General features: G+C 28.0%; 7 protein-coding genes across 13 annotated transcripts; 5 read left to right on the top strand and 2 right to left on the bottom strand.

The window, feature by feature from the left end:
* The first annotated feature begins 1,643 nt into the window (after positions 1 to 1,643).
* LOC122633153 (transcription initiation factor TFIID subunit 2) lies at positions 1,644 to 7,338 on the top strand. 2 transcript variants are annotated; one of them, XM_043820727.1, is made up of 19 exons: positions 1,644 to 1,801; positions 2,099 to 2,153; positions 2,222 to 2,385; positions 2,463 to 2,679; positions 2,749 to 2,987; positions 3,081 to 3,302; positions 3,398 to 3,611; positions 3,719 to 3,970; positions 4,138 to 4,346; positions 4,456 to 4,695; positions 4,774 to 5,023; positions 5,103 to 5,243; positions 5,350 to 5,540; positions 5,615 to 5,826; positions 5,961 to 6,165; positions 6,250 to 6,406; positions 6,495 to 6,656; positions 6,747 to 6,920; positions 7,003 to 7,338. In XM_043820727.1, exons 1-19 carry the CDS (start codon positions 1,758 to 1,760, stop codon positions 7,270 to 7,272), a joined length of 3,618 nt encoding a protein of 1,205 aa, XP_043676662.1. In that variant the 5' UTR covers positions 1,644 to 1,757; the 3' UTR covers positions 7,273 to 7,338. The 2 variants fall into 2 exon arrangements, with proteins under 2 accessions (XP_043676662.1, XP_043676661.1); XM_043820726.1 differs by having other exon boundaries at positions 1,647 to 1,801; positions 5,946 to 6,165.
* A 342-nt stretch (positions 7,339 to 7,680) lies between these two features.
* On the top strand, positions 7,681 to 10,100 carry LOC122633156 (transcription factor E2F4-like). Of its 3 annotated transcripts, none has more exons than XM_043820731.1 (7): positions 7,681 to 7,905; positions 8,246 to 8,355; positions 8,449 to 8,725; positions 8,815 to 9,035; positions 9,381 to 9,490; positions 9,580 to 9,627; positions 9,707 to 10,100. In XM_043820731.1, the coding sequence occupies exons 1-7, from the start codon at positions 7,798 to 7,800 to the stop codon at positions 9,814 to 9,816; spliced, it is 984 nt and encodes a 327-aa protein (XP_043676666.1). In that variant the 5' UTR covers positions 7,681 to 7,797; the 3' UTR covers positions 9,817 to 10,100. The 3 variants fall into 3 exon arrangements, with proteins under 3 accessions (XP_043676666.1, XP_043676667.1, XP_043676668.1); XM_043820732.1 differs by lacking the exon at positions 7,681 to 7,905 and adding an exon at positions 8,111 to 8,137; XM_043820733.1 differs by lacking the exon at positions 7,681 to 7,905 and adding an exon at positions 8,121 to 8,141.
* Positions 10,101 to 10,638: 538 nt separating this feature from the next.
* On the top strand, positions 10,639 to 12,417 carry LOC122633157 (mpv17-like protein). 3 transcript variants are annotated; one of them, XM_043820736.1, is made up of 5 exons: positions 10,639 to 11,156; positions 11,330 to 11,464; positions 11,528 to 11,604; positions 11,691 to 11,822; positions 11,896 to 12,417. In XM_043820736.1, the coding sequence occupies exons 2-5, from the start codon at positions 11,347 to 11,349 to the stop codon at positions 12,148 to 12,150; spliced, it is 582 nt and encodes a 193-aa protein (XP_043676671.1). In that variant the 5' UTR covers positions 10,639 to 11,156; positions 11,330 to 11,346; the 3' UTR covers positions 12,151 to 12,417. The 3 variants fall into 3 exon arrangements, with proteins under 3 accessions (XP_043676671.1, XP_043676669.1, XP_043676670.1); XM_043820734.1 differs by having other exon boundaries at positions 10,640 to 11,156; positions 11,330 to 11,604; XM_043820735.1 differs by lacking the exon at positions 10,639 to 11,156 and adding an exon at positions 11,193 to 11,275 and having other exon boundaries at positions 11,363 to 11,604.
* A 678-nt stretch (positions 12,418 to 13,095) lies between these two features.
* Positions 13,096 to 22,040, top strand: LOC122633159 (zinc finger CCHC domain-containing protein 10). 2 transcript variants are annotated; one of them, XM_043820738.1, is made up of 3 exons: positions 13,096 to 13,241; positions 21,200 to 21,349; positions 21,428 to 22,040. In XM_043820738.1, exons 2-3 carry the CDS (start codon positions 21,219 to 21,221, stop codon positions 21,651 to 21,653), a joined length of 357 nt encoding a protein of 118 aa, XP_043676673.1. In that variant the 5' UTR covers positions 13,096 to 13,241; positions 21,200 to 21,218; the 3' UTR covers positions 21,654 to 22,040. The 2 variants fall into 2 exon arrangements, with proteins under 2 accessions (XP_043676673.1, XP_043676672.1); XM_043820737.1 differs by lacking the exon at positions 13,096 to 13,241 and adding an exon at positions 20,857 to 21,067.
* On the top strand, positions 13,406 to 18,071 carry LOC122633155 (leucine-rich repeat protein soc-2 homolog). The gene has a single exon (XM_043820730.1). It carries the CDS (start codon positions 13,649 to 13,651, stop codon positions 15,479 to 15,481), a length of 1,833 nt encoding a protein of 610 aa, XP_043676665.1. The 5' UTR covers positions 13,406 to 13,648; the 3' UTR covers positions 15,482 to 18,071.
* LOC122633100 lies at positions 19,358 to 20,723 on the bottom strand. The gene is made up of 6 exons (XM_043820641.1): positions 20,553 to 20,723; positions 20,277 to 20,466; positions 19,992 to 20,166; positions 19,825 to 19,877; positions 19,566 to 19,744; positions 19,358 to 19,462 (listed from the first exon to the last, which is right to left on the bottom strand). The coding sequence occupies exons 1-6, from the start codon at positions 20,619 to 20,621 to the stop codon at positions 19,358 to 19,360; spliced, it is 771 nt and encodes a 256-aa protein (XP_043676576.1). The 5' UTR covers positions 20,622 to 20,723.
* Positions 22,041 to 22,747: 707 nt separating the features above from the next.
* Positions 22,748 to 27,112, bottom strand: LOC122633154 (DNA replication licensing factor Mcm2). The gene is made up of 15 exons (XM_043820728.1): positions 27,055 to 27,112; positions 26,714 to 26,883; positions 26,463 to 26,626; positions 26,264 to 26,346; positions 26,000 to 26,182; positions 25,684 to 25,895; positions 25,398 to 25,590; positions 25,128 to 25,331; positions 24,789 to 25,020; positions 24,431 to 24,681; positions 24,155 to 24,319; positions 23,767 to 24,072; positions 23,474 to 23,656; positions 23,213 to 23,368; positions 22,748 to 23,085 (listed from the first exon to the last, which is right to left on the bottom strand). The coding sequence occupies exons 1-15, from the start codon at positions 27,055 to 27,057 to the stop codon at positions 22,957 to 22,959; spliced, it is 2,634 nt and encodes an 877-aa protein (XP_043676663.1). The 5' UTR covers positions 27,058 to 27,112; the 3' UTR covers positions 22,748 to 22,956.
* Between the last annotated feature and the right edge of the window lie 301 nt (positions 27,113 to 27,413).

Genomic DNA, 27,413 nt, shown 5'->3' with positions numbered 1-27,413 from the left:
TCCCAAATGCGGAGACGCATGGGGCTGCAATTTTAGCGTTTGGAGGCTTGAATTTGTCGGGAGTGGAAATCGCCCCGTTGCTTTGCTTTTTTGATAATAGTAGAATTAGTAAAAAGTAGAGTCACCGTTAGTCCGCGGGTCTCCAACTGCAGCAACCTCCACGCGGTGGGACCTGGGTCGGAAGTATTTGTGATATGTCGAAATCTCATATAGTGCAAGTATTACCGAGCAAATGGCTGCGTTCTTCGAAATATTTCCAAAATCTTTTCGATGTTACTCTAAATTGAATCTCGAATGACATACATCTTCCATTGTTTCTTATATCTTTCGTATATTCGGCAGTAAATACTCAGTCATTTCTATTCATTGAAACGCAAATAATTGACATAATTTTTCGACATTATCATAGGTTGTATCGGGTGGGTCCCATGGGTGGGGCTCATGGGCGCGGGCTTCCGTGCGGGTCTCCTTCTTTCAGTACCGAAAAATCGAGCTCGATTTTCGTACTCTAGTTTTGTTTCGGTGCAGCGATGTTCTCTGTCCATATTTTCTTTTTAATTTCATCTTTTTCCGATGTTCCTACGTACCTACATTTTTGTCCATCTTCTCTTTTCAATTTCATCGTTCTCACGCGTGCATGTGTTACCTTCCGGTTATCTTTTCTTTCTTTTCTTCGCAGTTCTGTCTTTTTCACGTGCGCGCATGTTTCGGCTTTCTTTTCCTCTTTCTCTTCTTCTCTTCTTTTTCGATGTATTGGTGCAGGTCCGATCGTCGAATGGTTCGGTTTATATTCGATTGTTAGACGCGAATACGGGTAAGATAGGAAGAACACTCGCGCCTGTGTCGGCGGGCACGGGAGTGGTGTTCTCGGGCGCGATTAAAAGTCCTACGGTGATGGACTTCGTTTGATTGCTAAAACGAATAATTGACTGGTCGTGTGTCGGTTTATGTGCTACCGAGTAGTATGGTTTGCTATCCGTAAGCGTGGACTGACCCTCCTCCAGTTAGTTGCCTGAAGTCTCGGTTAGTGCGTGAAACGTCGCGAACGCGAATTTAGAGTAGAGTCACCGTAATTATAACACTCACGGGAGTGTTCGGGCGCGATTAATAGTCCTACCGGGGACTTCGTTTTATAGAACGCCGATTATTTGATCACGTCGGTCACGCGAATTTTAGAGTAGAGTCCCCGTTAGCCCGCGGGTCCCCAGATGCAGCAACCTCCACGCGGTGGGACCTGGGTCGATAGTACTTGTATGAGGCAATTCAGTATGATGCAAGTATTATCGGGCGAATGGCTGCATACCTCAATTAAATTCTCTTTACTCTGAATAATCTCTAAAAAATTTTTTCACTCTAATTGTAACTAAACATTAACGCACTTACATTTTCCTTGTCCGATAATATTACGATATATAAACGGACTATATATAAGAAAATTCTATATTAATTTCTCGAAGAAATTCGCAGAAAAATTATAATTTCTTTATCGTTGTTCTATATATTTGTCTTATTTGTTTTCATTTATTATCTTTTATTCTCTTTTACTTAGTTAAATGTATCATCGGCATATACTATTGTTAAGTATTACCACATCGTACTCGGAGCAACTCGATATCACTATATTTTTTTTTCATGAGTTGGCGACGGAGGTACAGTCTGTGAACTATGTATCTGTATCCTTTCTTTAGTGGAGCTTGGTCGATAATGGTGTTGGATGTTTTTCATTAAAACAAAGTGATTTTTTTATAAAAAAAACAATGAAGAAAGAAAGAACGGCTGATAATAGTAGACCATATAAATTATAAGTATTTTTCTTCTTGTATAAAATAAAAATATATTTTAATTACATTATGTTTGTTTCAAAATTGTTTAGGTTAAGTTTCTGATTGTTGTGTTTTGCAATTTATACAATTTATATAATTTTCTCAAAAGTTAATGCGTTATTACATATTTCTAGATACTTGTAATAAAGATATATCGCTGAAAATATAATACCTTATTTTAATATTTTCGATTTGAATTAAACATTAATGCATAATTTTGTATTTGTGTTGCTTTTATTTATAATGATTTTATAACCAAATAATTATTATTTTACAGCTCATCAAATAGTGAGCTTAACAGGCATAAGTTTTCCAAGAAAAAGTATAATTGTAAGTATTCAAATTTATTAAATAATTATTTATATATTAAAATATATAATATTTTATGTTATAAACAGGGTTTTGTTGAATTGACGATAGTTCCTTTGAGAGATACTTTGAGACTTGTAAAACTTAATGCAAAACAATGTAGAATATATAGAGTATGTTTAAATGATACATATGAAGCACCATTTCAATATTTTGATCCATTTCTAGATATATGTCAAGGAGATGGTAAACAGTAAGTAATTTTAATGTTCTCTTTTTTTCTTTTCTATCTATTATTTATAATTATTGCAGTTATTAATATTTATGTAGGCGTTCATTGGAGTTCTTTTCGAATCTTCATTTAGCAGCAGCACAGAAAGTTGACCCTGATAATAATGTAGGTGAATTAGTTGTACAAATTCCACCAGATGCAGCACATTTGGTTGGAGAAAGTCGTCCTTTAAGAATTAGTATTGAGTTTTCATTAGAACAACCGCAAGGTGGAGTTCATTTTGTAGTACCAAATTGTGAAGGCACTCTAGCAGAGGTATACATATTTAAGTAAATGAAATATTTTAATAATGTCTTAATACATGATTATCTATATTTTTTCTAGAGAGGTGCTCATATGTATACATATAGCTATGAAAATTCATCAAGATTATGGTTCCCTTGTGTTGATAGTTTTGCAGAACCTTGTACTTGGAAATTAGAGTTCACGGTTGATGATTCCATGACTGCAATATCTTGCGGAGATCTAGTAGAAGTTGTTTATACTCCTGACATGCGCAGGAAAACCTTCCATTATGTTCTTAATACTCCAGCTTGTGCTCCAAACATTGCTCTTGCTGTTGGGTAAGTAATCTTATTGTTTTAACAGAATTATATAAAAAATGTTTTCAATCGATAGTCGTATCATGATTTGAACATTTATTTGCTGTTTTTCAGACCTTTTGAAATATTTGTGGATCCTTATATGCATGAAGTAACACACTTCTGTTTACCGCATCTTTTACCATCCTTAAAAGTATCTGCAAAATATATGCATGAAGCATTTGAATTTTATGAAGAAACATTATCCAATAGATATCCATATTCCTGTTATAAACAAGTGTTCGTTGATGAAATAGATGAAGATATCAATGCATACGCAACTATGAGCATTTTAAAGTACAATGAAATTTAAATTTGTTAAATTAAAATTATGAAAACGTTGATTTCTCTTTCTTATAAATTATATTACAACATAAAATCATTTTTTATAGTACAAATTTATTGCATTCTACTGCAATTATTGATCAAGTTTACATCACAAAGAAAGCAATGGCACAAGCAATTGCAGAACAATTTTTTGGTTGTTTCATATCTATGCAGAATTGGTCAGATACGTGGTTGCCAAAAGGTATATCGACATATTTAACAGGATTATATGCAAAAAAATGTTTTGGTAATAACGAATATAGAGAATGGATCCAATCAGTGAGTCATTAATTGTTTTCTTTTAGTTTATATCATATTGATTAAAATACGTTTAAATGTATTATAATCTTAAATTAAATTCTTTACATTATAATCTTTGTTTTCAGGAACTTCAAGAAGTTGTAAAATATGAAGAACAATTTGGAGGTATAATATTGGATCCATCTCAACCACCTGCTCCATTGCCCATTGCTGCAAATACTCCAGCACCAGCTCCTAGAGCACCTGAGCCTGGTTTTTATTTTCCTATAAGGAATTTGCATACTATGTCACCAAAATATATTGAAGTACTTCGCAAAAAAGCTCATTTAGTCATAAGAATGTTAGAGCATAGAATAGGCCAGGAATTACTTCTTCAAGTATTTATCATTGATCATTATTACTATATATATATTATACTATTACACTATTATACAATATATATATATATATACATATCAGTATGCGTATATGCGTGCATGCGCATATACTTAAATGATAGAAAATAGACATTATTTAAAAATTAATTTTTATTTTTATTTAATAGGTTTTCAATAAACAGCTGTCACTTGCTGCAAATGCTGCACAACAAAAAATTGATTCTGGTCTGTGGTCTCACATGTTAATTAGCACAAATGTATTTACAAAAGCCATTTTTACAGTGACTGGGAAAGATATGGCTGTTTTTATAGATTTATGGGTCAGAACAGGTGGTCATGCAAAGTTTAGTTTAAGTTTTGTGTTTAATAGAAAAAGGTATCTATGCTTAAAAATTCTAAGAGTTTCTATACCTTTCTTTTGCTAAGTAAAGTGTTTGAGTATTGATAAATATATAATAATACAAATGTAATCACGCCATATATAGAAATACAGTTGAGTTAGAAATTCGACAAGACACCATTCATCAAAGAGGGATTAGAAAATACGTAGGCCCATTACTAGTAAATATTCAAGAATTAGATGGTACATTTAAGCATACTTTGCAAATTGAAGGTACTGCGGCTAAAGCAGATATAACGTGTCACAGTAAAAGCCGTAGAAATAAGAAAAAAAAAATTCCACTTTGTACTGGAGAAGAAGTTGATATGGACCTTTCCGCTATGGAGTAAGTAATAATTAAAATAAATAACTTTATGTAATTATATGATCGATAAAGTCTGATAATTTTATTCTTTTTTCATAGTGATTCTCCAGTTTTATGGATAAGATTAGATCCAGATATGACTCTTATGCGTGCAGTTCATATTGAACAACCTGATTATCAATGGCAATATCAGTTAAGACATGAAAGAGATGTAACAGCTCAGTTGGAAGCTATAGAGGCATTACAGAATCATTCAACACCTGCAACGCGACTTGCATTAACAGACACTATTGAGAATGAACATTGTTACTACAAAGTGCGGCTTAGAGCAGCACATTGTTTAACAAAAGTAATATTCTTTGTTTATAAAGTAACTTATTTAAAGTAAACTTTAAAGATTTTAGTCATATCTTTGACATATTATATAGGTTGCTAATGCAATGGTGGCAACATGGGCAGGTCCACCAGCGATGTTAGCAATTTTTCGAAAGTTATTTGGTTCTGCATCTTGCAGAAGAATTATTAAACAAAATAATTTTTCGAATTTTCAACATTATTTTTTACAAAAGGTAAATTCTCATTTTTTTTATGTGTCTTTCAAAACATTAATTTATATACATGTATATATATATATATATAGATTTAAAAATTTCATCTTATTTATTACACATACAGACTATTCCCGTCGCTATGGCAGGATTGCGTAATGCTCATGGTATTTGTCCTCCTGAGGTTTTAGCTTTTCTAATGGATTTATTCAAATATAATGATAACAGTAAAAATAGATACTCGGATAATTATTATAGAGCAGCATTAATTGAGGCACTTGGAGCAACTGTGACACCAGTTATTAGTGTACAGCAAGGGTAAAATATACTTTTTTTGTAACTTAAAATATCAATCATATAAACCTAATTTTATTATTCATTAAATATATTAGGACAGCTATTACTGCAGAATCTTTATCAATTGATACAAAGGCTATATTAGAAGAAGTTACAAGGAATCTGAATTTAGAAAAATTATTGCCTTGCTATAAATATACTGTTAGTGTAGCATGTTTAAAAGTTATAAGAATTTTACAAAAATTTGGCCATCTTCCAAGCAATCCACATTTATTTAGAGCCTATGCAGCATATGGACAATTCATTGGTATGTACATGAAATATACAATGCTCATATGGTATATTAACATGCTTTGTGTGTGCGTGTGTGTGTAAAATTCATGTATAATATAAATATAATCATTTATTTTTGTCTTTCTAATGTAGATATACGAATTGCAGCTTTAGAAGCTTTAGTAGATTTTACAAGAGTCGATGGTAAGTGGGAAGATTTGGAATTTTTGTTGGATATGGCGGAGACAGATCCACATCCTGGAGTACGTCACAGATTAGTAAGATTAATGGTTGAAAATCCACCATTCGAAAAAGTTCAGAAACATCATTTAGATAAACCTGAATTAGTGGATCGTATTTGGAACTTAATTAAGTATGTATAATTAAATGTCGTTAAACATAAATTTGATTTTTTTTCCCATTAAAGATAAACTTACATAATGTTTTCATTATTTAGTGGCATGCTTTCACATGACGCCAAATTGAGATGTGATTTAGTTGATTTGTACTATACTCTGTATGGTACAAAACGTCCTGTTTGTCTTCCAATTCCAGAACTTGCACTTATTACTAAGCCTAGAAAAATTGGTCTTCAAAATAGCCCAGAACGAGAAGTAAGTTTTTGCTCTTATATAATTTCATTATAAAAAAATATATTATCATAGAGATATTTTATTTAAATAACTTCATCCAACTATATAGATAAAGCCAAATATTCAACATATAAAAAATGAATCAGTAATTGAATTAGATAATATAAGTGGAGCTAACAAACGCAAAGCATCGCCAAATAAGGATACACCAGGACCATCTAATTCTGCAGATTACATCCCAGAAGTAAAACGCTTAAAGCAAGTAAACAATGTATGATCATTTTTTATTTATTATATGTATAAAATATTATAAAAAAATGACATAATATCCAGGAAATTTGTAATTTTTTTTTTGTAATAGGAAGGACGTGTTACACCAGTACCTAATGATGGTAAAGTAAAATCAGAATATTATAGTGATAATTCTGCATCTTTACCAGGTATTATGGGAACACAAGGTCCTGTAGGTTTTGAACCTGGAATGTTTAAAAAAGATTCAGAAGAACATAAACAAAAATCTGATTCAGTCAATAAGGTAAATTTTATTATTATTATTATTTTTTTTTTTTATTATATATGTGTTTTATTTTATTATTACTATGCAATTATTTTATCAGAATAAAAAGAAGAAGAAAGATAAAAAGAAGCACAAGCATAAACATAAGCACAAACATGATCATAAACATGGAAAAGATAAAGATAAAAAAGAAAAGGATAAACTTAAAGATAAGGAGAAAGACAAGGAAAAAGAAAAAGAGAAGGACAAAGATAAAAATAAAGATAGAGATTCATCTATGCTTAAGGTTAAAGAAGAAACTCTCAGTTCTGCAAGTTCCAGTCTTAGTCCTGATGCAACTACTGCAACTAATGAATTTATTTTTCCCTAATAAAAATTTGTAAATACTTTTGTTACTGTAAATATTTTATATAGATTAAATACGATTATCTATTTATTATGGTATAAATAGAACATTTAATTGTACATAACATTAAGTGATCATATATATGAAATAATTTATTTCACGCTGTATTGTAAATTTAGATATGTCTTACAATTTATAATTTTATTAGATTTTTAAAAATATTTTAATACATATAATACACATATTTTTATGTATCAACAAATTCTCGTATATTACTTTCATTAGAATAGTTACAAGCATTCTCACTTTTATTTAAAGAAATTTTTTATTTAAATTACATAAAATGAAATTAATTGTTAACTTTAAAATGAAATAATCTATAACACATTAGTATAATTGAAAATTAATTTTACTGAGAAAAATGTATCGATACTAGAGACGCGCTTTTATTTAAATACTATTTATTCATTGCTTGGGATGGCGTCCGAGGTGTTGCGGCAATTTCGAAGAGGATAGTCAGTTTTGAAAATTTTGACAACGGTCTTAAAAATGGCAGATAATCAGCAAAGTAGATTTGAAAAATCTCTTGGTTTACTGACTACTCGATTTGTTACTCTTTTGCAAAAAGCGAAAGACGGCGTTCTCGATTTAAAAGTCGTAAGTACTTTCACCAAGTTGCGAGACAAAAAGTTAGCTTGCATGTGAGGTTAAGTTATTACGGATGTATACGCCATTTCTAGCTTGCGGGAATTTTGAAAAAAGTGTACCAATAATGTGATGTTTTTTATTAAGTATTGTAAATTTCTATCTAAAGAAAAATTTAAAGATTATAAAATTTTGTTTCTGTTTATTTTTTCTTTTACATTAATAATTTGTCATGATTCAATATGTGGGTAAACATAACCTAAACATAAAGAATTATAAATATGATACCATCATTTTATATCAATATTATGTTTACTAATTAAGATAACGATGTCTATTTATAATGTTGCAGGCCGCAGATCTTCTAGAAGTTAGACAAAAAAGACGCATTTATGATATTACAAATGTCCTTGAGGGCATTGGTCTTATAGAGAAGAAAAGCAAAAATAGTATCCAATGGAAGTATGTATGCAAATTTATTATTATATTTCATCTAACTTACAATATTTTACAGTTAAATTTAACATAAATACTGATTTATTATATCTTATGTAGAGGTGCAGGTCCTGGTTGTAATACGCAAGAAGTTGGTGAAAAATTGTCAGATTTGAAAGATGAAATTAAAAAATTAGAGGACCATGAACATTTATTAGATACACATACACAGTGGATTCAACAAAGTATAAAAAATATTGAGAATGATATAGTTAATAAAAAGTATGCATATATCTCTTATGAAGATGTCAAAGAAAATTTTCCTGATGATTTTGTATTAGGAATTCAAGCTCCACCAGATACAGAATTAAGTGTGCCAAATATGGCTCAAGTGAATGTACGTGGAAATATATTACAAATATATTGTAAGGCTTATTTATATGATCTGGTGTTGTTGAATTGTAATAACAATGTTTTATTTGTTAGATAGCAGAGGATGAAGAAAGAGAAATAAATTATGAAATGCTTTTAAAAAGTAATTCAGGTGAAATTAAAGTATATATGGTTCAACCAGATTTAGCAAAAACTTATGATAATAAAGTATTAGAAATGAGGTTACAAGAAGAATCAAAGGGTATGAAAAGAGTAAAAGAAGAAGATGAAAAAAAAGAGGAGGCCAATGTTAAACCAAAGAGAAAAGTAGGAAGGTAAAAAGTTTTGCAATTAAATTATATTGTAATTTAAAAGATAATTGATATTAAAATTTATCTGTGTTATTATCGTAAGAAAAACATTTGCTCTTTATATATCAGTAATAAAAAAGTAGTATTATTGATCTGCTCAGAGCAAACAGTAACCATACTGGTCTTATAAGGGGATGAATAACTATTGAGAATATGTTGTTCATTTGGTATAAACCATACAAAAATATTATTTTGTTAGTTATCCTTTGCATACAATAAAATATTGAATAATGAAGCATTAAAAAGTATAGATATACATAATAGTACGTGTGTGTGTGTGTATGTGTGTGTGTATATATATATTTACAGACCACCAAAAGGTATCAGCAAGCATGACTCTACGTTATCTGACGAAGAAGATGAGGATGATCCAGAATTAATAGAAGCAAAGATAGTTCTTCGCGATGTAAATACATCTGGTAAATAGAAATTACTCATAATTCTTTAATATTGAAATTATGAATAACTTTTATTTATTTCTAATTAAAATTAATTTATTTTATTATAGATATTATTCAAGGAGAACTTGAAATACTTGATCAATTTTATTCCGATAGTAAGTAATTTTCTCAGTTAACTCTTTTAATATTTTCTATATTAATAGCTTATCAAATTTATGTACTACTTATTTATAGTCTGTGGTCCACTTGTCAGATTAAGTCCACCACCAGGAGAAAAAGATTACCAATTTAATCTTAGTGAAAATGAAGGGATTTTTGATTTATTTGACATTGCAGCAAAGTGAAAACTACATTTAGTAGTTTTCAGAAATCAATGGACAACTTAGGCAATTGAATATTCACGACATCAGTGGGATTATTCTAATATTATTAATTAATGCTAATATGCAGTGTATATAGTTTTAAATAATGGATGTAAATCACGAATATTAGAATGTGCAGTATTTTTTTATCATTAAAGGCTAATGCAAGGTGATCAAAAAATCTGTATAAAAATCAATTCATACATGGTATATTTAAAAATAATTCTGAATATTTGACATGCTACATGATAAAATTAATGATGCAAGATCTATATCTGTATTTATATAGAACCCAATTTACTAATATTATTTTATATTGTTTAATCGTTAAATATTATAAAGCAGCATTTTTGAGTTAAAGTATAATTATGCAAATCAGCAATTTTTTATTTAATTATTTTATGTAGATAAAAGTACATATATATATATATATACTTTTTTTTTTGCTTTGTTTCTGGTAGAATTATTTTGATCCACATATTACATATGGGACAATATCAGATGAAATGTATATTACATATAATTATGAAATTTTTAGCTTTTTGAACTTTTTATAAAATTGATAACTATAAATATCTATAGATAATTATTGAGTTATATTCTTTGTACGATATTGTTCACATAATAAAGGAAAAATTATATATTTGGAAAACATTAGATTTAAATTAAACGTTAACATTTTCTTTCCAAACAGGGTGGAATTGTATTAAATTGATAAATGAGTCATTGAAATAAACGTTTCCTTTTCTTACGTACTATGTTTAGAATAGCACGTTTATGTTAATAATAGTACACGTATGACGCGTTTAAGCGTCGGCATCTGTATTTCGAAAGAAACTTTGTTGAAACGTAAGACATTATCATATCTAAGATTTTCTTTTTTGGATTATCGGATGCACGACGCATCACCATGGCAACAGAAAATGAAAAACTCGTTTGCGCAATATTGGAAGTAGAACCTAACTCAACCAAGACCGTGGTGAAGGACCACCACTAAGTAATCAAGGACAGACAAGAATGGATCGACTAATTTCATCACCGGCGGGAGTTTTGCGCGTGTCGCGCATAAGCTCGTCCGTGTCATTGAGAATATGCGCGAGTTTCCCGTAGTAGCGAATCGTTTCCCGATGCAGCGATATTGTCAAATCGCTATTTCTTCAAAATCTTCACTAAGGAATATCATAGATTGGTCTCGCAACAGTTTTTTCAAGTAGATATATACGCCTTTTTCACGTATATGATACGCTAACTGTTATCAGTACGTGACATAAAAACATGTAAAAGAGAGGACAGTAGATTTACATTCTTCGTTATCTGAAAACGTAATCTTTTCTTTTAAGCTATCCTTTTTTTTTTATCATTTATGTTTTTTTCATTACTAGTATATTCAGTATTGAATTGTATAAAGTTTAACAAGAAGTAAAAACGTACGATTATTAAGGTGTGCGAGATAAATATTAGAAAATAAATAATAATTAATAATTTGCCTTTTTAGTGATTATATAAAAAAAAATGCGAATCATTTTAGTAAAATTCCGTGAAGTATCTCAAAAATATCCTATTGTAAGGGGTATGGCATCTTATACTATTATTTGGCCAACTGCAAGCTTATTTCAGCAAAAAATAACAGGTAGACCAGAATTGAATTATACAGAAGCATTAAGATTTAGTTTGTATGGTGGCTTTTTTGTAGCACCAACTTTATATTGTTGGTTAAGATGCGCTTCACATTTTTGGCCAAAATCTGATTTTAAATCTGCAATCACAAAAGTAAGTTTTAAAAGATTTTATATTATGATATAATTGAGTAAAGATGTGTTATTATATATATATATATATATATGGATTTTTGACAGGCATTGGTAGAACAAGTTACATATAGTCCAACTGCTATGTGTTGTTTTTTCTTTGGAATGAATTTACTAGAACAAAAATCTATTTCAGAATGTGCTGAAGAAGTAAAACAGAAATTCTGGCCAACTTATAAGGTATATTTAATCGTATAATAACAATGAAAGTGGTAAAATTATAGATGAAGATCATACTTTGTTTTATTTTTAGGTCGGAGTATGCATATGGCCTATTCTACAAACTATTAACTTCGTGTTAATTCCAGAGCATAATCGTGTAGTTTATGTAAGTGTTTGCAGTTTCATCTGGACATCTTTTCTTGCGTATATGAAAGCACTTGAAGCTAAGCGAGAACAACAAGGAATGGCAAACGATGGTACAAATGAAAAGGAATTTTTAGAAAATACACAGAATGCAAAATCTATGATTCGATCAGTTGAAAAAAGTAGATCGAGTTCTTTATGATGTAGATTTTGTAGTAAATTTTACAATATTAGCTTAATTTATTTGTATAAATTTTAATTTCCATATACTTATATAAAAAATTCCTGTTTATATTTTATTAATATGAGCACATGATATTTATGGAAAAACAAATGGAAAAATTATTATGAAAGTAGAGTTTTGAACTCAAGATTCCATTATATATTTATACAAATGTATAGGATAATATCATATTATCGTGGTAATCCAAAACTAGTCACTTTAATAAATGTTAGCGTTTATGGGAAACAATACATTTCCTTATCTTCAGAATAAAATATAACCCTATTTAATAATTAAAATAGAAAATTATATCAAGTTATTAAAATAAGTGAAAAATTATAAAAAAAAATACGTTGAATGATCTCATAAATTGAAAGTATATGGTGTTCATGAAAAATATAAAGTTTATCTATTTAAAAAATCTATTAATATTTAAATGTGATTGACAATAAATTGTATAAAATTCTACACAAAAGAATGAAATATAATAAACTTATTGAATCGTATAAAAGTTTTTTCTATCAAAAGTTGAGAGTCAAAGAAAGATACTTATTTTGATCCTATATTTTTTCACTCCTAAATACACACACATAACATAGAGAGAGAGAGAGAGAGAGAGAGAGAGAGAGAGAGAGAGAGAGAAAGCATACTAATGAATTTATCGAATAAGAACAATTAATGGACTTCCATTCTCTTGTATTTGTATGATGAATCTGACCTTGAATTGTTATATCATCTCGGAAACTTTAAAAAATATTGAATGTGATTGGTTATTCTAAACGAATGGATATATGAAAAGTTTCTCAATTAGAAAAACCCATACGATAATTGGTCCAAATTCTGGAAGCCTATTCGATGATATTACATTAGTTTATCCAATCATCATAAAATGATAATAACAAATTGTTTTATACAACTTCATATACCGAAAGTATATACAAAGCGCAGATTAAGATAAATCGATAAATCTAAGATTCGATCGAAGGATGCCAAGAGCAGCAACTTCGCATAAAGCTGGAACGAAAGTGAAGGAGACATCATGCGCAAGTAGCGCAATTGTAAAAAACAGAGTAAGCGAGTAGGATTTTAGATATGCATTGCGTATCAAATATTTAAGTTTCTGTGATATCCGTCAGTATTAACCGAATTAGGAACATCAATTGGAAAAAAATTATTAAAAAAAATATTTATATTATATCGAGCGGTGTAAATAATTTAGAATAATTTTTCAAAGAGAAACGAAGAAAACGTCTAGAACGTATATAACGTATATAACGTATATATAAAAGAGAGTTTACCTATCGTACATCACCGTTTCCAAATCCGTTCCGCGTTTGCGCCGCGTCAGGCGAACGTCAATAATGTCAATAGAGTCATAAAAGAAGGAGAGTTGATAAAAATATGTGATGTTGTAAATACGATTGAAAAAGATAGAAACTCGCGTAAGAGTCCGTAATCGCGTCTAGTGGTTTAGATTATGAAAAAGTCGACTAAATATTGGACGGGTGTGGGTAATATTTCGACAGTGTGTTTGTCGGAGGTGAAGAGGGACCGAGGAGACCTCCAGGATAATCTTCCAACTTTTTACATGAAGGAGCAGGATATACCCGAATATCTGGAGGGCTGTGGTCTGACAACTTGCACGGCCGGCGACATGCCCGAGGCCGTGGAGGTTTTACGGGATAATAGGGAGCACTTGAAGGAGAAAAAATTATCTAGTGCTTCCATAGCTGGACCCGATACGAAAAAGACCGTAACTGTCAAACATCCTGAATCAAATAAGCCTAAACCGACCACCAAGAAAGGAAAACCGATTCAAGCTGACTTGGATGTCTCGAAGGAATTTGTAAGATGCAAGGACGAGTGCGTTAAGCGTCTTGATTTAAGTAAATCAAGTATCACGAATCTTCCGAGCACAGTTAGAGATTTGACGCACCTAGTAGAGTTCTATCTTTACGGTAACAAATTAGCAACTCTTCCACCAGAAATAGGTTGTCTTGCCAATCTGGAGACTTTGGCACTCAGCGAAAATTCTCTTACGAGTTTACCAAGTACATTGGAAAATTTGAAATCTTTAAAAGTTCTTGATTTGAGGCATAATAAATTGAACGAAATACCTGATGTTGTATACAAGTTAACATCTCTCACGACATTGTTTTTACGCTTTAATCGCGTCAGGTATGTTAATGAAAATATACGAAATTTAACGAATTTAACTATGCTTAGTCTGAGAGAAAATAAAATCAAGGAACTTCCAGCCGGTATTGGCAAACTTACTAACTTAATAACATTCGACGTATCTCATAATCATCTGGAACATTTACCAGAAGAAATAGGCAATTGTACGCAACTATCTACACTCGATCTTCAGCATAATGAACTTCTGGACATACCGGATACAATTGGAAATCTGGTATTGATCACAAGATTAGGTCTTCGATATAATCGATTATCTAGTATCCCAAAATCATTAGCAAACTGTAAATTAATGGATGAATTCAGTGTAGAAGGGAATCAGGTCTCCCAACTGCCAGATGGATTACTCTCCAGTCTTTCCGATTTGAAGACGATTACATTGTCTAGGAATGCATTTACTGCATATCCGTCAGGAGGACCATCTCAGTTTACAAATGTCTACTCTATCAATCTTGAACATAATCAGATTGATAAAATACCTTATGGTATTTTTTCTAGAGCTAAAAACCTAACGAAGCTGAACATGAAAGAAAATCAATTGACTGCTTTACCTCTGGATACTGGAACATGGATTAATATGGTTGAATTAAATCTTGGTACAAATCAGCTAACAAAAATTCCAGATGATATTCAATGTCTTCAAAGTTTGGAGATTTTAATTCTATCTAATAATTTATTGAAACGTATTCCTGCCAGTATAGCAAATTTACGTAAACTCAGGGTCCTAGATCTTGAAGAAAATAAAATAGAGTCTCTTCCTAATGAGATTGGATTTTTACGAGACTTACAGAAATTAATTTTGCAGTCAAATCAAGTAACATCATTACCACGTGCAATTGGGCATCTAACAAACCTAACGCATTTGAGCGTAGGAGAAAATAATCTTAATTATCTACCTGAAGAGATTGGCACATTAGAAAATTTAGATTCTCTCTATGTTAATGATAATGCAAATTTACATAATTTACCTTTTGAACTAGCTTTATGCACAAATCTTAGTATTATGTCAATTGAGAATTGTCCTTTGTCACAAATTCCTCCAGAGATAGTTGCAGGAGGTCCGTCATTGGTTATTCAGTTTCTTAAGATGCAAGGTCCTTATCGATCGATGTAACAAATCTAGCCTTCTATATATCACATAGATGTCGATTCTTAATGCACGTGATACAAAGTATGATATTATAATGATCTCACTTAAATAACAACGTATTAATGTTACTGATATGCATTGTATAAAGTGAGCAATATTTTTATTGTTGCAAAATGGATAATACATATTTGTAATGTTTTCAATATAAAGAGGAACATACATTTAATATGTAACTGGTGCTGAATTGGAAGTTTATTTTGCAAATAAATGATGAGCTATTTTAGATACTATGATAGCATGAATCACACTTATATAACATTGTTAGTACAAAAAAATATGTAAAAATGTCTAATCATGATAGAATCCTCATATAAGCTTTTAAGAATATATGAATTTCAATTGCGTTTATCCTTGAAGTATTTCCTATATTATGTGATGCTTAAAACATAATTAAATGATTTAAAGTCTAATGATAAGTAAATTAACAGCTTCTTTTTATTTTTATTTATTTATCTTTGATATGTTTAAGAGAGTTGGAAACATAATATGGTAATGCATAAGAACAAAGTCTGTGCCTGAAATTGTGTGAAAGCAAAAAATTTATAATATTAATATGTTAAAAAAGTAAATTCTTGAATACATAAATTTTTTATCTTCCCAAACTATTAGAGATAATTTACTTCTGTTCTGATTTTCCATTAAACATGCAATATTTATGAGGCTGAACATTAATATATTTGATTAAAATCCATAAATTTTTAATATCAAATGAATGTTGATTCTACTTTATACTACATGATTGAAGAAATATTAAGAATCGACATCAATGATATCACATTGTGTTTCTTGTATTGTTATTTTATTGAACACAATTTGCCAACTGTATACATGTATTACAAATACCAAAAGGTGTTTAAATTTTTATCACCATATATATTATGTTTACTTTTAATCATCTTGTTCTTTTTGCAAATACAAACATAATTGTCATTTTATCAGGTATAAAATTAAACATAAGAAATTCAAAACGGAGGTATTCTTCTGATGACTAAAAGAGATCTATTTATCTAATTTAAGTAAAATATGCTAAACAGCACATTATTTTTTTATTTTTGACAGTATAAATATATATGCAGCTATAGACATAAGTATACTGATTCTAAAAATAAGGAAAATAAAAGTTGTAATTACAATTATTATTTCATATTTTATGAAAGTTTTTATTTAGTAACAATTCTATGGCAAGTTTCTAAATCTTAAATTTGTTTCTTAAAATTTTATGAATATTGAACACACAATATCTATCTTTTATTATATACAAAGCATAAAATTATCAATTGTAACATTATTTTAATAAATATAATAAATAGTTGCTGAAAGCATTTAGACTAGAAGTAATATATTTTATGTATTATCATGTAGTGTCAGTCAAGAGACATTTATAATGATAGTTTCATTCATTTTTAATATTGAAAGTATTACAAATTATAAATTGCTGATTTTATATTGTTAAAAGAACTAGAATATTTATTTTAATAGCATTTACACACATATGTTATGAAAAGGTATTAAAGAGAGTATCATTGAACATATGTAGCATTTTTAAAGTATAATAAAAATCATTTCAGTTCTGTTTAATTATTATAATAATCATTACATGTTCAGTCTAGATTGTAAAATTAATAATTACAATACATTATCATGACAAGGGTTAATGCTGCCAAACATAAACATTTAATATAATAATAAATATTAAGTACACATGAGCATAAAATTGTATTTTTCTTATTGTTTACAATATTCTCTTGACTGTACACAGAGACATAGTGCCAATATAAGTGTTAAGTAATTGTATACAAATGTTCTTATGAATATCCATATGTGCATTATATTGTTATTTACAGACAAATATATTGTTAGCTCTTTGGCTGATGTTATATAGATAAGATTATATTAATAACACTATAATATTCTTATTTGTGTAGATTTCATCTTAATTTTGATATTTGCAGATTTCGTGTTGTGCAAGAGTCAAATTTATGGTATTTTGCTATTCACACATCAAAAAGCTTCTATGATTAACACATTGAACATATTACACATCGTGATTTGTTATCAGCATTATTCTTCTTATACAATAGATAATGTATGAGCAATACAATAATATTGCATAGAAGTTCTCTTAACAATACTGCTCATCTTTATATGTGTATCTTAAATATTATGTTTTTTTTTCTAATATAAGATTATTCATAACTTAAGTGTAAGACTTCAATCGACCAATATAATTTTATTAATAAATTAAAAACATTATTTAATCATTAACATACTTTATAAATATGATTCCGTGTATTCATAAATATTATTTTAAGTAACATATTACGTCCGTATGCATTAAATTATACATTTCATTCATATTGTAGTTCAACTTCAAATTAACAATGCTTAAAATTCTGTTAAATATAGCTATTTACATTTATGTAAGTACATAGATGTATGGAAAGTAAATATAATTCTATTTGTTATCTATTGTCTGTGGAAATATATGCAAAGCATCAGACTCTTTCTGTATCGTTTAATATTCAATTTAGAAAATAAATATGTGTGGAATTAACTTTTATTTATTTTTCATTTTACAATAGAAAGATATTGAAGAACTTTTATTAAAGATTAAATTAATATTCTTTGGTCACCATATAATAAATGATAATTTCATTTTAATTTATACTTTTCTGCAGATATATATTGTAATATCATTGTTACAGCAAATGGTTGTGATAATGACATGCTATTGAATTATTTAGTAAATGTTTTCCAAAGTTTGTATCATATATTACAATAATAAAAAAATGTAGCATATAGAACAAAAAATACAGAAAATTCAAATATAATTAAATGAAAGAGTTTCTATGCTATTATTAACTAAATATGTATTATCATATTAATATTTAGAATCATATTCTGTTATAGAATTCATATAATTCTGTATATGTATACATTAGTGTTTTAGTGAGGATATACTTTATGAATAATTTATCCTCATAATACTTAACAAAATAAAAAAGTTTTCTCAAAGAATGTTATTACAGCTACATACTGTTTTATATATATATATATATATATATATATATATATATATATGATATTTTTTCTTTAACTGTAATTTTTATAAAGTAATTTAATTGCATTATTTACTCTAATTATTCAGTTAAAATTCCCTAAAGAAAGATAATTTATATTATTAATATCAAATAAATTAATATCAAAGCACAAATATTTATGTAGATATTATGTAATATTATTTTAACAATCATTTAATTAACATGAACTCAAATTTAATGAAAATTATAAAGACCTGCATGTATTACAGATACACGTGTATATTGCCAATATTAATGCTACAATACAATTTATTGTGATAAACTGTTTAACAGTTTTAAAATAAATAAGTAACAAAAACCTGTGGATTAGAAGTCACTAGTTCAAATGCTGTTTGGAAATAGAGAATATGCTATTCTCAAATTGTGTTGGATGGTATGTTGGGCGTAATATTATATGTATAATTTAAAAAATGTAATTCAATGTATATTATATAATCATATAGAATCCTGTATAAATATTTCTAAATATATAAATATACTATATAGCAAATGCTTTATTTTTTGCATACTTTTTGATATACAGAAGAAATGTTAAATGCAGTCTGTCACATTTCAATTACTATCTTGATTCTTTAAGAAAAATTTTATAGGATTGGATAAATATTTAAAAAGCATTATCTTATAAATTATTATAATTAACTTTTAATTATCTTTTGTGTGAAATAACAATTATACAATAATTTTTTTTTTAAATAAATAATTATTAGAAATATTTCAAAAGTTTAATGTAAGAAAGATATTAACATTTTTTCTCTTTTTGTTTAAGACGTCTATTTTGCTCAAACTTTAAAGATATATTACTTTGTATTTTTAATGAAAATTTGGTTTTTAACTTTTTATCACACTGCAAAATAAGTATATAGAATATCATTTCTTTTAATACAGTGGTTTTGAATACAATGGATTGATTATTTGTGAATATGTTTATATAAAAAAGTTATATTTACTTCAATGAAACGCTCTATTGTGTTATTATTTGCAGCCATTGCTTTTGATGTGATACTGTTTTTAGTTAAAACAGGAGAAAGTTGCTTGAATTGCCCAAGAAGTTTTTTTGCCGTAGTAAATGCCAATGTATTATCTTTATTTGCATGAACTATCAAGTTATTATTTTTGTATTTTAAATCTATGTATTAATTTATAGTCAATAATATATTTTACAAAATTTAATGAAAATGTACACAGTAAAAATTAACACATATTTACCATTATTTTCAAATTTTTTATTATCATTTAACTTCTCAACACTAGATATTAACCTGAAAATAATTGTAGAAGAACAAACTCCTCCATTATAAACAACAAAGCATATAAACAAATTAAATAATGTATCTAATAACTATTAACACATTGAAATAACTATTAAAATATACCTAAGAAGTTCCACCATTTTTTCTGAAAATAATTGTAATTGTTCTAATTTGGTGGACAAATTTTTTATTGTTATCTCTTGTGTATTTCTATTAATAGTAATAATAAGTATTTTTTTTGTTAAAATAGCAATTTCTTTCGAAAGCTTTTGAATATTTTCTGCATTATTCTGCACATCTATATAACGCACAAAAAAAAATTTACGATACTAACATAGGAATAAAAAAATGATATTGACTGCTAGAACAAAATTATTTGATTTATCAATACTATTCATAAATAACGACCTGCTCTATTATTGTTTTCATTTTTAATACTTTTAACTTCGTTAATATGAGGACAATTATGAGGTTTAATTGAATTTATAATGTATGGATAATGTTGAAAAACTTGTGAAAAATCATGATCGTGTGAAAATTTCCACACTTGACAACAAAACTGATCTCTTATAATCCATTTTTCTTGGTCAGTATTGTTCTAAAAAAAATGCCTTATACTATATTCCAATAAACTTCAAAATATAAAAACATTAAAATTTTTTATGTTTTCTATAAATCGCTTACCAATTGAATGTTCATATTATTTAATTGTACTTCCTTCTGTCGAAAACTTTCTTCAAACATATCCATCATGTCTTTTATAATATTTATTTCAACACTTACGGGAGTCACATTTTCTATTTTATTTACAATTTCGTTTGAATTAAACCATTTACTATAATAATTATAAGAATCCATTTTCTCGTATCATTATATATATATATACATATATGCATATATATATATATTTATTTACATTTGTATTAGAAAATAAATTTGTTAAATGGCGCCAATTTATCAAATACCGCCACCTACCAACTTAAAGATAAATATTTCATTTCCTTTCATATTTATCCCCACTTTTGTTTTCACACAAAATATCTGTGAAATAACCTCTCGGAATAATCTTTCTTTATATGTAAATAAACTAATCGAAATTTATCCATGCTATATGAAGATCTTAACTAATTTTGATAAATATTAAATAACAATCATAAAGAGAAAATGAGTTCGAATAAAATAGAAGTAATAAAAAAAACGTTAGTAGATTTTTTATATATATTTATTGATATGTTGACTTATTCTGTTATATTTGTTTCAGTGAGTTTAATGTTAATATGAATTTATGATCATAATATATCATTTTTTATTAATATTTTATTTAATTGCAGTAATCTATCTCCACAAGGAATGCGATGTCAAAAATGTTTGGAATTTGGACATTGGAGTTATGAATGTAAAGGAAAACGAAAGTATTTACACAGATCTTCTCGTACTGTACAACTTAAAAGAGCTTTAAAAATGCAAGAAGAAAATGACACGTATGCATCTTTAAAAAATTATTATATATATACATTGAGATTTATAAAGATAATGTAGAATTTATCATTTATTTATAGAAAAGAACAAAAAGTGGAAACTAAGAAATCTCATGGACAGAAGAGAAAAAAAATGAGAAAAGAATCAAGTAGTTGCAGTGATACAAGCTCTTCTAGTGTTGATAGTAGCAGTTCTAGTAGCAGTAGTGAAAGTAGTAGTAGCAGTTCTTCTTCGGACAGTGAGTCAGACTCGAATGATAGTGTTTCTAGTAGCAGTAGCAGCAGTAGCAGTAACTCTTCACACTAAAATATGTGATATATTTAATTAATCATTATTCCTGATATACTATATGCTTATTTTTGTAAAATAGCACTTTTTATTTTCCTTAAAAGATACTACATATGTTTTTCTATTTTAGTCAGTAACACAAGACATTTACGGAATATCCCTAATATCTTTTATATATTACATATTTTACTACAAATTTATCAATTATTTGCTAATGAAATGTTCTCTTTTTCTTTTTTTAAATGTGTTAAATGTGAAATTAACACATAGGAAACAATTAAGTGTAATATAAATTTGAAATAATAATTCTTATTACTTGACTTTTAAATGTATTTTTGTAGGATCCTTATGGTACCAGAGCTTTGGGTTCGGAAAATTAAAAAAATACATTCTATTTGTTAACAAGCAAAGTTTTATTTTAATAGCACACTCTCTAAAGTCCAATGACACTGATTTTTCACATTACTCGCTGTACTTCTCGTATACTCTGGTCTCTTGACTTCTCGATATACTCTGATCTCAATCACTCGTCATTCATCTCATTTTTCGTCTCACGCTTCATCTTGGACTACCATTTCAACCCAACTCTAATTCTATGTGCATTTTCGATATCGTTTTTCACAATCGCTTTTTACAGACACTCGATAATAGCTCACTTAGATCATGCATCAAACATTCATACTATTTTCGGGTCAATTTCTTTTCAAAACAAAACACATTCTCTACCAAAGCAACGCGCTACTACGACGAAAGATGTAACTAAATATTTTTGTTAGCACTTCCAACTTATCCGACATTTTAATTATTAAAATATTGTAATTCTAATAATTTAATTACATCTAGATTAAGAGATTGTAAGAAGGATCACTTTGAAAACTTTTTTTATCAAACCGCTTCTTTTTAATATGGAAGTAAATCTATACTTAATTTTATACTAAATAAATTTAATTTAATTAAGAGAAGATATAGCTCTACTAGAAAAAAATATATTTTTAATCTTAGTACAAATATATAAATTATATTTTTGGCAGTATATATCTATGTAATTTTATTTTTTTAGAGAAAAATCGTTATTACAATACTGATAAAAGTGGATAAAAAAGATAATCTTTGAAACAAATGTATAATGTACAATAAACTTTATGTAATTTAGTAAATATTTCATTTACAAATGTTTAATATTAAAATAGCTGTATAAACAATTACATGAATACATATAAAATGTCTATAAAATAAAAGCTTATTAATTCGTAAAAATGCATTCATGATGAAAAAAAATTAAGAAATATTATTTAAAATAATTAAATATTTCATGGATTTCTCAGTCATCAATAGTTTCAGGAAGAGTTTGAATAATTACCTTTCTTCGAGAATCATATACAAAATTATTAGTTTTGAAAATATCACTTTCATAAAATGGATGTAAATTGTGTATGTCAATCTGTTTAGCCTGAAAAATTTTAATGAAATTAATATAATTTTTAATTTACTAGAAATATTATAAATAACTACAAATGGATATGCAATATTTTATTATCATATTTATAAATTTTTTTAGTCAATATAGAGTATATTACCCTGTCCAATAAATCTTTTTCCGATATTTCAAGAGTTGTAATTCGATTCCCATGTAAGGCTTTTTGAAATGCTAATGTATCCAATGTAATTTGTCGAAGTATATAATACAAAAGTTCACTATGATCTTTTTTGTATGATAAGTATTTTTGAAATGTCTGCAATAATAACATGTTAATGCAAATTTAAAAAGAAGCAGTCAATGAATATGAGTTAAGAGTAATTAATATACATGAATATTGGTCAAAATTGCAATTACATACTTGCCGCATACTTTTCATAACAGAGTATTTTTGTGTATCAACAAAACTGTCTAAAACCATTCTAATAGCAAGATTAATATCACCTTCTTGTACATGATCTCGTAAATACATTTTTGCACTAGCTTCAGCCATTCGAATTATACTTTCAATGTGTCTTACTGTTATAGGTAAACTTCCAGTAGCCTATAAGATAATACAGTATTGACGACTTTAGTAGTTTAGTAAATTATTTAGAGCATATAGGTGTCAAATTTTGTTTCTTTACTTGTTACTACTGTACTATTCCAACTTACCAAACTTTCTTGTCTTAAACGACTATATAGTTTGGCTACTTTATCTTGATCAATATTAGTTAATTTAGGATGAACATTTTGTTTTGCGTAAACAATGTACTTTTTAAGAAGATCTTGAGGAATAGATAGATTTTGTGTTGTTTCCACTGATTCTGTTGGTACTGTTTTTTCTGAATTTGTTGGATGATGTTTAATATGCGAATTTACTACAAATTTAGCTAAATGTCTATCTTGCATAGGATCCACTTCATCCTTAACTATACACAATATATCAAATCGGGAAATAATTGGTTCTGATAAATCTACCTAAAATACAATGCTCCAAAATATAAACTCATATATGACATACTTTATAAACGGTAATTTTTAAATATAAGTAACTTTTTACATTTTCTGAGAAGGTCATACTAGCATCATATCTGCCTCCAATTGGATTGGATGCAGCTATTACTGAACATCTAGCATGCAACGATGCAACAATCCCTGCTTTTGAAATAGAGATACTTTGTTGCTCCATAGCTTCGTGTATAGATGTTCTATCTTGATCATTCATCTACAAATATAATATTAAAAATTCAAAGTAATACAATATATAACTAATATATTACCTTTTATAATTTATAGCTAATATATTACCTTGTATAATATATAGCTAATATATTACCTTATCAAATTCATCAATTAGACAAACACCATGATCTGCTAAAACTAAAGCACCAGCTTCTAATGTCCATTCTCGTGTATTAGGTGATCGACGTACGTAAGCGGTTAAACCTACAGCAGAAGCCCCTTGACCTGTTGTGAAAATTGCTCTCGGAGCTATTTTTTCAATGTATTTTAAAAATTGAGATTTAGCTGTTCCTGGATCACCACAGATTAGAACATTTATATCTCCTCTTACTTTGTGTTTATTACCTTTTAAAATAAAAGAATATCTCAAGTAATACAAATACACCAAGCGATCTTCTTTTCTTTTTTAAACGTGCTGCGATTAATTTATCTAAGATTTATAATTTATTCACCAGGATTTTTTGCTTCTCCTCCAAAAATGGTTAATGCTAGTGCTCGTTTAATATATTCATGTCCATATATAGAGGGAGCAATACTTGCAACAATTCGATCGGCAACACGATGATCTTTACTCAAAGCAAGAATACTAGCAATATCTTCTTCAGTTAGAGATTCTACAATTTCTTTAGAATCCTTCACAAATAAGTAATTAGCCAATAATACTGTAGAGAACACTGGAAACCCCTGGTCAAGATCAACAATTATAATTCTTTATATAATTATCAACAACAATTTAAGAAATATAATAAAGAAATTATTTAATGATAAATTATATTGAATATACAATTTACCTGTTCTGTATTTAAAGAACCATCATAATTATTAGTATATACAGCAGTAAGATCTATCTCATCCCCTGGTTTGCATCGATCACAAAGATCAGACAACAAAATACAATCTTTACTTCTTGGTATTCTGCCTGCAGGTACTCTACCTGGAGATTCTTGAATTGTTATTCTTTGATAATTTCTGTATATTGTTTGTTCCATATTAATCTAAAAATAATTTATCAAAGTGTGTTAGAAATGATTATCTATATCTTTAAGACAAAATATGCTTACCATGAAAGGACCAAAGCTTTGACATTCTGGACAAGAACTTGGTTTGACTTCTGAGTTTTGAGATTGTACAAAAGGACCAAGAACATATCCACACTTAGAACAGTCATATTTAATGACAGATAATTGTGGTAACACTCCTGTTGTAGCTGTCACAACACCAAGAGTTCGAACTAATTGATTAAGATGGAGTTTCCTATATTTTCAACATATATCAAATAATATTGAAAGGAATACAAGTATAAATCACATCAGATTTATAAAAAAATGCAACTAGTATAGTTTTTACCTAAATGTGCGTAATTCTTCTATTAATGGAAGTTCTGATATTCTAACATGAATTTCACTTGTAACTCTTTCATAACTAGGAAAAATAGTTAATACCAATTCTTTGGCTACTTCATCAAATATTTGTAACATTTGAAATGGAGCTTCTGGCAAAAAATAAGCCAAAACATGTTCTTTACTTGCAAGAATAGGGAATTCCACAATAAAGCTGGACTATCATTAAAATTTGTAAAAATAATAGACTATTATCAAAATGAATTATAAAAAAATTAGTATACAAAAAATTATACAAAAAACAGATGTTTTTATTTCATTACCTGATTACTTTCACACATGTGACGAATACGTTCTTTGTACATATACTGTCCTTTTGAATTTGTGTGAGTACGTAAAAAACTCTTAAAACGATTGGAGATTTCTGTTCGTGGTCCTAACATTGTAACCCATTCCTTGATAGAATGACCTTTCGTATCTTCTAAGTTTTCTATAGATTCTATCATCTGAGATCAAAAACAGATTTTTTAAATGGTAATCAATAAATAATAATATTTGTAGAATAAATAATAAATAGAAATTTTTACCTCTATGTCATCAATATCACCAGTAGCAGCCTTCTCAGCCATGCGTCGTTTGTGAGTTTGTGTTTCATCTTCATCTGTCTCATCTAAATTTATTCATAATATGTGAATATAAGAATATTTAATAATTATATAATATTTAAAACTAGAAGTAAAAATAAATATTTCTATAAATAATGTAATGATATAAAGACAAATTTACCATAAAGTAAATCTCTATCATCTCTTATAATTCCAGCTGCGCGATCTCTTTTTCGCATTTCTATTTCAGCTGCAACACGTTCTCCTTGAGACAATTCAGAATATTCATCATCATCAAGCATGGCTGGATCATATCTATCAAGAGCTGGCATAGGACGGTAATCCCTGTGCAATACAATATATTCAATATGATTAAAAAATAAATATTTTAATTTATAAATCTATTATAACATTGCATATATGACATCTTACGCCTCCATGTTATCTCCAAATAATTCTTCTCCTTCTTCTTCTTCATTATTAATATCATTATCTTCATTAAGTAATTCACTTTCATCTTCAAAAGGTTCATCTATATCTGGTGCAGGGGATGTCATTGGATCTATATTTCTATCGGATCTAGCAGGAGAGCTACTTTGATTCTATGATAATAATAATAGAAAATACAAATAATTACAAAAAAGATAATGAAGTTTTTGAATAAAAATTAACTAGTTTCTTATAAGTATTTGAGTATATTTAATAAAATGTTATATTTTAGATACTTACATTTTAATGTATTAGTTAATTATGTTTAATAATTAATTACTTACCATAATGTTTAATTCACAAAATATAAAGAATGAAAATTATAAGAGTAAGTAGAATTTAGAGTTTTGTAATTTTACGAAATATAAGTTAGTGACAAACATATAATTTTTGTATTATTGTTTAATAAATAATGGTAAAAATATCGTCATTAATTTAAAATATGAATTTGTACGGTATAATAATGATATACGAATACACACGTACACACATAACCACATTGAGTAAGGACACTAGGTGGCGTTGAATTAATAAATTTCCCGCCAAATTATTGTCATTTGTCAATAGTTCCCGCCTTAAATTCTATTCAAATTATTGAAGTTGATTAAAGTTTATTCAATTCTGTTTGAATCATCTGAATTTT

Source organism: Vespula pensylvanica, chromosome 11 (genome assembly GCF_014466175.1).
Source record: "Vespula pensylvanica isolate Volc-1 chromosome 11, ASM1446617v1, whole genome shotgun sequence".
In the NCBI taxonomy this organism is placed as follows: Eukaryota; Metazoa; Arthropoda; class Insecta; order Hymenoptera; family Vespidae; genus Vespula; species Vespula pensylvanica.
This window is presented reverse-complemented; position numbering and strand designations above follow the sequence as displayed.

What these genes read in the sequence shown, in the direction of transcription:
- LOC122633159 (XM_043820737.1), top strand. Translation starts at nt 21,033, where the DNA reads ATGAGTTCGAATAAAATAGAAGTAATAAAAAAAAC. An exon ending in ATAGAAGTAATAAAAAAAAC is followed by an intron (nt 21,068 to 21,199) that starts GTTAGTAGATTT and finishes ATTTAATTGCAG; the next exon opens with TAATCTATCTCCACAAGGAA. An exon ending in ATGCAAGAAGAAAATGACAC is followed by an intron (nt 21,350 to 21,427) that starts GTATGCATCTTT and finishes ATTTATTTATAG; the next exon opens with AAAAGAACAAAAAGTGGAAA.
- LOC122633154 (XM_043820728.1), bottom strand. An exon ending in ACATGTGTGAAAGTAATCAG is followed by an intron (nt 25,896 to 25,999) that starts GTAATGAAATAA and finishes TTTTAATGATAG; the next exon opens with TCCAGCTTTATTGTGGAATT. An exon ending in AGGAGAAGCAAAAAATCCTG is followed by an intron (nt 24,682 to 24,788) that starts GTGAATAAATTA and finishes TTATTTTAAAAG; the next exon opens with GTAATAAACACAAAGTAAGA.
- LOC122633100 (XM_043820641.1), bottom strand. Translation starts at nt 20,621, where the DNA reads ATGATGGATATGTTTGAAGAAAGTTTTCGACAGAAGGAAGTACAATTA. An exon ending in ATAATATGAACATTCAATTG is followed by an intron (nt 20,467 to 20,552) that starts GTAAGCGATTTA and finishes CATTTTTTTTAG; the next exon opens with AACAATACTGACCAAGAAAA. An exon ending in AAAATGGTGGAACTTCTTAG is followed by an intron (nt 19,878 to 19,991) that starts GTATATTTTAAT and finishes AATTATTTTCAG; the next exon opens with GTTAATATCTAGTGTTGAGA.
- LOC122633156 (XM_043820731.1), top strand. Translation starts at nt 7,798, where the DNA reads ATGGCAGATAATCAGCAAAGTAGATTTGAAAAATCTCTTGGTTTACTG. An exon ending in CCAAAGAGAAAAGTAGGAAG is followed by an intron (nt 9,036 to 9,380) that starts GTAAAAAGTTTT and finishes ATATATTTACAG; the next exon opens with ACCACCAAAAGGTATCAGCA. An exon ending in TCGCGATGTAAATACATCTG is followed by an intron (nt 9,491 to 9,579) that starts GTAAATAGAAAT and finishes ATTTTATTATAG; the next exon opens with ATATTATTCAAGGAGAACTT.
- LOC122633157 (XM_043820734.1), top strand. Translation starts at nt 11,347, where the DNA reads ATGCGAATCATTTTAGTAAAATTCCGTGAAGTATCTCAAAAATATCCT. An exon ending in TTAAATCTGCAATCACAAAA is followed by an intron (nt 11,605 to 11,690) that starts GTAAGTTTTAAA and finishes GATTTTTGACAG; the next exon opens with GCATTGGTAGAACAAGTTAC. An exon ending in AATTCTGGCCAACTTATAAG is followed by an intron (nt 11,823 to 11,895) that starts GTATATTTAATC and finishes TTTTATTTTTAG; the next exon opens with GTCGGAGTATGCATATGGCC.
- LOC122633153 (XM_043820726.1), top strand. Translation starts at nt 1,758, where the DNA reads ATGAAGAAAGAAAGAACGGCTGATAATAGTAGACCATATAAATT. An exon ending in AATAGTAGACCATATAAATT is followed by an intron (nt 1,802 to 2,098) that starts ATAAGTATTTTT and finishes TTATTATTTTAC; the next exon opens with AGCTCATCAAATAGTGAGCT. An exon ending in AACATTATTTTTTACAAAAG is followed by an intron (nt 5,244 to 5,349) that starts GTAAATTCTCAT and finishes TTACACATACAG; the next exon opens with ACTATTCCCGTCGCTATGGC.
- LOC122633155 (XM_043820730.1), top strand. Translation starts at nt 13,649, where the DNA reads ATGAAAAAGTCGACTAAATATTGGACGGGTGTGGGTAATATTTCGACA.